The sequence below is a fragment of the Salvelinus fontinalis genome, unplaced genomic scaffold (assembly GCF_029448725.1).
Source record: "Salvelinus fontinalis isolate EN_2023a unplaced genomic scaffold, ASM2944872v1 scaffold_0618, whole genome shotgun sequence".
NCBI classification, from domain to species: Eukaryota; Metazoa; Chordata; class Actinopteri; order Salmoniformes; family Salmonidae; genus Salvelinus; species Salvelinus fontinalis.
In genome coordinates this window covers 12,501-22,500 of record NW_026600827.1, presented here as the reverse complement: position 1 = coordinate 22,500, position 10,000 = coordinate 12,501, and the positions used below count along the sequence as shown (strand labels likewise).

At 50.5% G+C, this 10,000-nt stretch overlaps 1 protein-coding gene across 1 annotated transcript in view; it reads left to right on the top strand.

Moving 5' to 3' along the window:
• LOC129846755 (dysferlin-like) overlaps positions 1 to 10,000 on the top strand; it is a 92,728-nt gene that overhangs the window by 77,875 nt on the left and 4,853 nt on the right. Inside the window, exons 22-23 of the mRNA XM_055914618.1 lie at positions 7,733 to 7,828; positions 8,105 to 8,246. Of these exons, the coding sequence (XP_055770593.1) occupies positions 7,733 to 7,828; positions 8,105 to 8,246 (238 nt within the window). The remainder of the gene's footprint in view (positions 1 to 7,732; positions 7,829 to 8,104; positions 8,247 to 10,000) is intronic.

Here is a 10,000-nt window from a genome sequence, read left to right as displayed (position 1 = left end):
CTCTCACTGTCCATCTGACTGTCCCTTACCTCTAACTGTCCCTCTGACTGTCCCTCTGACTGTCCCTCTGACTGTCCCTTACCTCTAACTGTCCCTCTGACTGTCCCTTACCTCTAACTGTCCCTCTGACTGTCCCTCTGACTGTCCCTTACCTCTCACTGTCCCTCTGACTGTCCCTTACCTCTTACTGTCCCTCTGACTGTCCCTTACCTCTAACTGTCCCTCTGACTGTCCCTCTGACTGTCCCTTACCTCTCACTGTCCCTCTGACTGTCCCTTACCTCTCACTGTCCCTCTGACTGTCCCTTACCTCTAACTGTCCCTCTGACTGTCCCTTACCTCTTACTGTCCCTCTGACTGTCCCTTACCTCTTACTGTCCATCTGACTGTCCCTAACCTCTAACTGTCCCTCTGACTGTCCCTTACCTCTCACTGTCCCTCTGACTGTCCCCCTGATTGTCCCTTACCTCTAACTGTCCCTTACCTCTAACTGTTCCTCACCTCTCACTGTCCCTCTGACTGTTCCTTACCTCTTACTGTCCCTCTGACTGTACCTTACCTCTTACTGTCCCTCTGACTGTCCCTTACCTCTTACTGTCCCTCTGACTGTCCCTTACCTCTAACTGTCCCTCTGACTGTCCCTTACCTCTCACTGTCCTTCTAACTGTCCCTCTGACTGTCCCTTACCTCTCACTGTCCCTCTGACTGTCCCTCTGATTGTCCCTTACCTCTAACTGTCCCTCTGACTGTCCCTTACCTCTAACTGTCCCTCTAACTGTCCCTTACCTCTAACTGTCCATCTGACTGTCCCTTACCTCTCACTGTCCCTCTGACTGTCCCTTACCTCTAACTGTCCATCTGACTGTCCCTTACCTCTCACTGTCCCCCTGACTGTCCCTTACCTCTAACTGTCCATCTGACTGTCCCTTACCTCTTACTGTCCCTCTGACTGTCCCTTACCTCTCACTGTCCCTCTGACTGTCCCTTACCTCTAACTGTCCATCTGACTGTCCCTTACATCTGACTGTCCCTTACATCTGACTGTCCCTTACCTCTAACTGTCCCTCTGACTGTCCCTCTGACTGTCCCTCTGACTGTCCCTCTGACTGTCCCTTACCTCTCACTGTCCCTCTGACTGTACCTCTGACTGTCCCTTACCTCTAACTGTCCCTCTGACCATCCCTTACCTCTCACTGTCCCTCTGACTGTCCCTCTGACTGTCCCTTACCTCTAACTGTCCTTCTGACTGTCCCTTACCTCTAACTGTCCATCTGACTGTCCCTTACCTCTAACTGTCCCTCTGACTGTCCCTTACCTCTCACTGTCCCTCTGACTGTCCCTTACCTCTTACTGTCCATCTGACTGTCCCTTACATCTAACTGTCCCTTACCTCTAACTGTCCCTCTGACTGTCCCTTACCTCTTACTGTCCCTCTGACTGTCCCTTACCTCTTACTGTCCATCTGACTGTCCCTAACCTCTAACTGTCCCTCTGACTGTCCCTTACCTCTCACTGTCCCTCTGACTGTCCCCCTGATTGTCCCTTACCTCTAACTGTCCCTTACCTCTAACTGTTCCTCACCTCTCACTGTCCCTCTGACTGTTCCTTACCTCTTACTGTCCCTCTGACTGTACCTTACCTCTTACTGTCCCTCTGACTGTCCCTTACCTCTTACTGTCCCTCTGACTGTCCCTTACCTCTAACTGTCCCTCTGACTGTCCCTTACCTCTCACTGTCCTTCTAACTGTCCCTCTGACTGTCCCTTACCTCTCACTGTCCCTCTGACTGTCCCTCTGATTGTCCCTTACCTCTAACTGTCCTTCTGACTGTCCCTTACCTCTAACTGTCCCTCTAACTGTCCCTTACCTCTAACTGTCCATCTGACTGTCCCTTACCTCTCACTGTCCCTCTGACTGTCCCTTACCTCTAACTGTCCATCTGACTGTCCCTTACCTCTCACTGTCCCCCTGACTGTCCCTTACCTCTAACTGTCCATCTGACTGTCCCTTACCTCTTACTGTCCCTCTGACTGTCCCTTACCTCTCACTGTCCCTCTGACTGTCCCTTACCTCTAACTGTCCATCTGACTGTCCCTTACATCTGACTGTCCCTTACATCTGACTGTCCCTTACCTCTAACTGTCCCTCTGACTGTCCCTCTGACTGTCCCTCTGACTGTCCCTCTGACTGTCCCTTACCTCTCACTGTCCCTCTGACTGTACCTCTGACTGTCCCTTACATCTAACTGTCCCTCTGACCATCCCTTACCTCTCACTGTCCCTCTCACTGTCCCTCTGACTGTCCCTCTGACTGTCCCTTACCTCTAACTGTCCTTCTGACTGTCCCTTACCTCTAACTGTCCCTCTGACTGTCCCTTACCTCTCACTGTCCATCTGACTGTCCCTTACATCTAACTGTCCATCTGACTGTCCCTTACATCTGACTGTCCCTTACATCTAACTGTCCCTTACATCTAACTGTCCATCTGACTGTACCTTACCTCTAACTGTCCCTCTGACTGTCCCTCTGACCGTCCCTCTGACCGTCCCTTACCTCTCACTGTCCCTCTGACTGTCCCTCTGACTGTCCCTTACCTCTAACTGTCCCTCTGACTGTCCCTTACCTCTGACTGTCTCTCTGACTGTCCCTTACCTCTCACTGTCCCTCTGACTGTCCCTCTGATTGTCCCTTACCTCTAACTGTCCCTCTGACTGTCCCTTACCTCTAACTGTCCCTCTAACTGTCCCTTACCTCTAACTGTCCATCTGACTGTCCCTTACCTCTCACTGTCCCTCTGACTGTCCCTTACCTCTAACTGTCCATCTGACTGTCCCTTACCTCTCACTGTCCCCCTGACTGTCCATTACCTCTAACTGTCCATCTGACTGTCCCTTACCTCTTACTGTCCCTCTGACTGTCCCTTACCTCTCACTGTCCCTCTGACTGTCCCTTACATCTGACTGTCCCTTACATCTGACTGTCCCTTACCTCTGACTGTCCCTCTGACTGTCCCTCTGACTGTCCCTCTGACTGTCCCCTCTGACTGTCCCTTACCTCTCACTGTCCCTCTGACTGTACCTCTGACTGTCCCTTACCTCTAACTGTCCCTCTGACCATCCCTTACCTCTCACTGTCCCTCTGACTGTCCCTCTGACTGTCCCTTACCTCTAACTGTCCTTCTGACTGTCCCTTACCTCTAACTGTCCATCTGACTGTCCCTTACCTCTAACTGTCCCTCTGACTGTCCCTTACCTCTAACTGTCCATCTGACTGTCCCTTACCTCTAACTGTCCATCTGACTGTACCTTACCTCTAACTGTCCTTCTGACTGTCCCTTACCTCTAACTGTCCATCTGACTGTCCCTTACCTCTCACTGTCCCTCTGACTGTCCCTTACCTCTTACTGGCCATCTGACTGTCCCTTACATCTAACTGTCCATCTGACTGTCCCTTACATCTGACTGTCCCTTACATCTAACTGTCCCTTACATCTAACTGTCCATCTGACTGTCCCTTACCTCTAACTGTCCCTCTGACTGTCCCTCTGACCGTCCCTCTGACCGTCCCTTACCTCTCACTGTCCCTTTGACTGTCCCTCTGACTGTCCCTTACCTCTAACTGTCCCTCTGACTGTCCCTTACCTCTGACTGTCTCTCTGACTGTCCCTTACCTCTCACTGTCCCTCTGACTGTCCCTCTGATTGTCCCTTACCTCTAACTGTCCCTCTGACTGTCCCTTACCTCTAACTGTCCCTCTAACTGTCCCTTACCTCTAACTGTCCATCTGACTGTCCCTTACCTCTCACTGTCCCTCTGACTGTCCCTTACCTCTAACTGTCCATCTGACTGTCCCTTACCTCTCACTGTCCCCCTGACTGTCCATTACCTCTAACTGTCCATCTGACTGTCCCTTACCTCTTACTGTCCCTCTGACTGTCCCTTACCTCTCACTGTCCCTCTGACTGTCCCTTACATCTGACTGTCCCTTACATCTGACTGTCCCTTACCTCTGACTGTCCCTCTGACTGTCCCTCTGACTGTCCCTCTGACTGTCCCCTCTGACTGTCCCTTACCTCTCACTGTCCCTCTGACTGTACCTCTGACTGTCCCTTACCTCTAACTGTCCCTCTGACCATCCCTTACCTCTCACTGTCCCTCTGACTGTCCCTCTGACTGTCCCTTACCTCTAACTGTCCTTCTGACTGTCCCTTACCTCTAACTGTCCATCTGACTGTCCCTTACATCTGACTGTCCCTTACATCTAACTGTCCCTTACATCTAACTGTCCATCTGACTGTCCCTTACCTCTAACTGTCCCTCTGACTGTCCCTCTGACCGTCCCTCTGACCGTCCCTTACCTCTCACTGTCCCTTTGACTGTCCCTCTGACTGTCCCTTACCTCTAACTGTCCCTCTGACTGTCCCTTACCTCTGACTGTCTCTCTGACTGTCCCTTACCTCTCACTGTCCCTCTGACTGTCCCTCTGATTGTCCCTTACCTCTAACTGTACCTCTGACTGTCCCTTACCTCTAACTGTCCATCTGACTGTCCCTTACCTCTCACTGTCCCTCTGACTGTCCCTTACCTCTAACTGTCCATCTGACTGTCCCTTACCTCTAACTGTCCCTCTGACCTTCCCTCTGACCGTCCCTTACCTCTCACTGTCCCACTGACTGTCCCTCTGACTGTCCCTTACCTCTCACTGTCCCTCTGATTGTCCCTTACCTCTAACTGTCCCTCTGACTGTCCCTTACCTCTGACTGTCTCTCTGACTGTCCCTTACCTCTCACTGTCCCTCTGACTGTCCCTTACCTCTCACTGTCCCTCTGATTGTCCCTTACCTCTAACTGTCCCTCTGACTGTCCCTTACCTCTGACTGTCTCGCTGACTGTCCCTTACCTCTCACTGTCCCTCTGACTGTCCCTCTGATTGTCCCTTACCTCTAACTGTCCCTCTGACTGTCCCTTACCTCTAACTGTCCATCTGACTGTCCCTTACCTCTCACTGTCCCACTGACTGTCCCTTACCTCTCACTGTCCCTCTGACTGTCCCTTACCTCTTACTGTCCCTCTGACTGTCCCTTACCTCTAACTGTCCCTTACCTCTTACTGTCCCTTACCTCTAACTGTCCCTTACCTCTAACTGTCCCTCTGACTGTCCCTTACCTCTTACTGTCCCTTACCTCTTACTGTTCCTTACCTCTAACTGTCCCTTACCTCTGACTGTCCCTCTGACTGTCCCTCTAACTGTCCCTTACCTCTCACTGTCCCTCTGACTGTCCCTTACCTCTAACTGTCCATCTGACTGTCCCTTACCTCTAACTGTCCCTCTGACCTTCCCTCTGACCGTCCCTTACCTCTCACTGTCCCACTGACTGTCCCTCTGACTGTCCCTTACCTCTCACTGTCCCTCTGATTGTCCCTTACCTCTAACTGTCCCTCTGACTGTCCCTTACCTCTGACTGTCTCTCTGACTGTCCCTTACCTCTCACTGTCCCTCTGACTGTCCCTCTGATTGTCCCTTACCTCTAACTGTCCCTCTGACTGTCCCTTACCTCTAACTGTCTATCTGACTGTCCCTTACCTCTCACTGTCCCTCTGACTGTCCCTTACCTCTAACTGTCCATCTGACTGTCCCTTACCTCTCACTGTCCCACTGACTGTCCCTTACCTCTCACTGTCCCTCTGACTGTCCCTTACCTCTTACTGTCCCTCTGACTGTCCCTTACCTCTAACTGTCCCTTACCTCTTACTGTCCCTTACCTCTAACTGTCCCTTACCTCTAACTGTCCCTCTGACTGTCCCTTACCTCTTACTGTCCCTTACCTCTTACTGTTCCTTACCTCTAACTGTCCCTTACCTCAGACTGTCCCTCTGACTGTCCCTCTAACTGTCCCTTACCTCTGACTGTCCCTCTGACTGTCCCTTACCTCTAACTACCCCTTACCTTTAACTGTCCCTTACCTCCTACTGGCCCTTACCTCTCACTGTCCTTCTCCCTAACATCTAACTGTCCCTTACCCCTAACTGTCCCTCTTACTGTCCCTTACCTCTTACTGTCCCTTACCTCTAACTGTCCCTTACCTCTAACTGTCCCTCTTACTGTCCCTTACCTCTTACTGGCCCTTACCTCTAACTGTCCCTTACCTCTAACTGTCCCTTACCTCTAACTGTCCCTTACCTCTAACTGTCCCTTACCTCTAAGTGTCCCTTACCTATAACTGTACCTTACCTCTAACTGTCCCTTACCCCTAACTGTCCCTCTAACTGTCCCTCTTACTGTCCCTTACCTCTTACTGTCCCTTACCTCTTACTGGCCCTTACCTCTAACTGTCCCTTACCTCTAACTGTCCCTTACCTCTAACTGTCCCTTACCTCTAACTGTCCCTTACCTCTAACTGTCCCTTACCTCTAACTGTCCCTTACCTCTAAGTGTCCCTTACCTATAACTGTCCCTTACCTCTAACTGTCCCTTACCCCTAACTGTCCCTCTAACTGTCCCTCTTACTGTCCCTTACCTCTTACTGTCCCTTACCTCTAACTGTCCCTTACCTCTAACTGTCCCTTACCTCTAACTGTCCCTCTAACTGTCCCTTACCTCTGACTGTCCCTCTGACTGTCCCTTACCTCTAACTGCCCCTTACCTTTAACTGTCCCTTACCTCTTACTGGCCCTTACCTCTCACTGTCCTTCTCCCTAACATCTAACTGTCCCTTACCCCTAACTGTCCCTCTTACTGTCCCTTACCTCTTACTGTCCCTTACCTCTAACTGTCCCTTACCTCTAACTGTCCCTCTTACTGTCCCTTACCTCTTACTGGCCCTTACCTCTAACTGTCCCTTACCTCTAACTGTCCCTTACCTCTAACTGTCCCTTACCTCTAAGTGTCCCTTACCTATAACTGTACCTTACCTCTAACTGTCCCTTACCCCTAACTGTCCCTCTAACTGTCCCTCTTACTGTCCCTTACCTCTTACTGTCCCTTACCTCTTACTGGCCCTTACCTCTAACTGTCCCTTACCTCTAACTGTCCCTTACCTCTAACTGTCCCTTACCTCTAACTGTCCCTTACCTCTAACTGTCCCTTACCTCTAAGTGTCCCTTACCTATAACTGTCCCTTACCTCTAACTGTCCCTTACCCCTAACTGTCCCTCTAACTGTCCCTCTTACTGTCCCTTACCTCTTACTGTCCCTTACCTCTAACTGTCCCTTACCTCTAACTGTCCCTTACCTCTAACTGTCCCTCTTACTGTCCCTCTTACTGTCCCTTACCTCTTACTGGCCCTTACCTCTAACTGTCCCTTACCTCTAACTGTCCCTTACCTCTAACTGTCCCTTACCTCTAACTGTCCCTTACCTCTAAGTGTCCCTTACCTATAACTGTCCTTCTAACTGTCCCTCTGACTGTCCTTCTGACTGTCCCTCTAACTGTTCCTCTGACTGTCCCTCTGACTGCCCTTCTAACTGTCCCTCTGACTGTCCCTCTAACTGTCATTCTGACTGTCCCTCTGACTGTCCCTCTGACTGTCCCTCTGACTGTCCTTCTGACTGTCCTTCTGACTGTCCTTCTGACTGTCCCTCTGACTGTCCATTTGACTGTCCCCCTGACTGTCCTTCTAACTGTCCTTCTAACTGTCCCTCTGCCTGTCCCTCTGACTGTCCTTCTGACTGTCCTTCTGACTGTCCCTCTGCCTGTCCCTCTGACTGTCCTTCTGACTGTCCCTCTGACTTCAAGGTTCTACCTGCGTTGCATCATATGGAACACAAGTGATGTCATCCTGGATGATGTCAGCCTGACCGGGGAGAAGATGAGTGACATCTACATCAAGGGGTGTGTCTTTATGTTCTGTTAATAATTATATATTTCGTAAACATCCCACATTACATGACCAAATGTGCTAATTGTCAGAATATTACTGCAGATGAGAACTTACTTGTGTGGCAAGTTTCAGATGACATAAACAGGTAGAAATGTTTTGAAATGATATGACAAGAACCCTCATTTCCCAATGTCATGTTAGTTTAAACTTTGGTTGGGATGTGTTGTGAACTGTTGAAAAGCGTTTTGAAACGCGGTGATTCTGAATGTAACCTGTTGTTGTTGCAGATGGCTCCACGGCCACGAAGACCATAAACAGAAGACCGACGTCCACTATCGCTCTTTAGGAGGAGAGGGAAACTTCAACTGGAGGTTCCTGTTCCCTTTCCACTACCTACCGGCTGAACAACTCTGTGCCATCGACAGGAAGGTAAGTCCGCAACAACTCTGTGCCATCGACAGGAAGGTAAGTCCGCAACAACTCTGTGCCATCGACAGGAAGGTAAGTCCGCAACAACTCTGTGCCATCGACAGGAAGGTAAGTCCGCAACAACTCTGTGCCATCGACAGGAAGGTAAGTCCGCAACAACTCTGTGCCATCGACAGGAAGGTAAGTCCGCAACAACTCTGTGCCATCGACAGGAAGGTAAGTCCGCAACAACTCTGTGCCATCGACAGGAAGGTAAGTCCGCAACAACTCTGTACCATCGACAGGAAGGTAAGTCCGCAACAACTCTGTACCATCGACAGGAAGGTAAGTCCGCAACAACTCTGTACCATCGACAGGAAGGTAAGTCCGCAACAACTCTGTACCATCGACAGGAAGGTAAGTCCGCAACAACTCTGTACCATCGACAGGAAGGTAAGTCCGCAACAACTCTGTACCATCGACAGGAAGGTAAGTCCGCAACAACTCTGTACCATCGACAGGAAGGTAAGTCCGCAACAACTCTGTTAATCAGGTGTGTCAGAACTGAGCTGGGAACAAAACCCTGCTCTCACTTGCAGCTCTCAAGGACGTCGGGATATTTATACTCGGCGTCATGACAACGACAGGTCTGTACCCACCCGGTTTAGTCGTTGGAGAAGTGGACTAACTGTGTCTGTGATGGACACGCCACTTTGGCAATTTAGCGGCAAAACAACGTCCATAAAAAGTCTCCAACATAAACACGTCAGTCTTCTGAAAAACATCCAATGTTTGCATTGTGTTTACGCCGTGTGTGGTTGCCATGGCGTGTATTTAAACACATTGTAGTGTGTAGTTGTGAAGTCTTCATTATCTGGACAGTGTTGAGGGACTATATCAATCATTGCCTAAGTCATTTTCTCCCCAGTGTGTGTATGTATCAGTCTTGCTGTCAGAGACAGCCTGCTGGAACGATGGTGTCTGGCTAGAATGACACTGTCTGGCAGTGCAGTGTGGATGGGGCGTTAGGGTGAAAGTAACATTGGAATGACAGTTAACACCACTCAGTGTTAATATGCGGTCTGTTCACCTCTTCTCCTCCTTTCTCCTCTTCACCTCCTTTCTCCTCTACTCCTCCTTTCTCCTCTCCTTCTCCGTTCTCCTCCTTTCTCCTCTTCACCTCCTTTCTCCTCTACTCCTCCTTTCTCCTTTCCTCCTCCTTTCTCCTCTTCTCCTCCTCTCCGCCTCCTTTCTCCTCTACTCCTCTTTTCTCCTCTACTCCTCTCCTCCTCCTTTCTCCTCTCCTCCTCCGTTCTCCTCTCCATCTCCCTTCTCCTCTTCTCCTCCTTTCTCCTCTCCGCCTCCTATCTCCTCCTTTCTCCTCTTCTCCTCCTTTATCCTGTACTCCTCCTTTCTCCTCTCCTCTTCCTTTCTGCTCTCCTCCTTTCTCCTCTCCGCCTCTACTCCTCCTTTCTCCTCCTTTCTCCTCTCCTCTTCCTTTCTCCTCTCCTCTTCCTTTCTCTTCTCCTCCTCCTATTCTCCTCTCCTCCTCCTTTCTCCTATCCTCCTCCTTTCTCCTCTCCGCCTCCTTTCTCCTCTCCGCCTCCCTTCTCCTCTTCTCCTCTCCTCTTCCTTTCTCCTCTCCTCCTTTCTCCTCTCCTCTTCCTTTCTCCTCTCTTCCTCTCCTCCTCTCCTCTCCTCCTCTCCTTTCTCCTCTTCTCCTCCTTTCTCCTCTCCTCATCCTTTCTCCTCTTCTCCTCTTCCTTTCTCCTCTC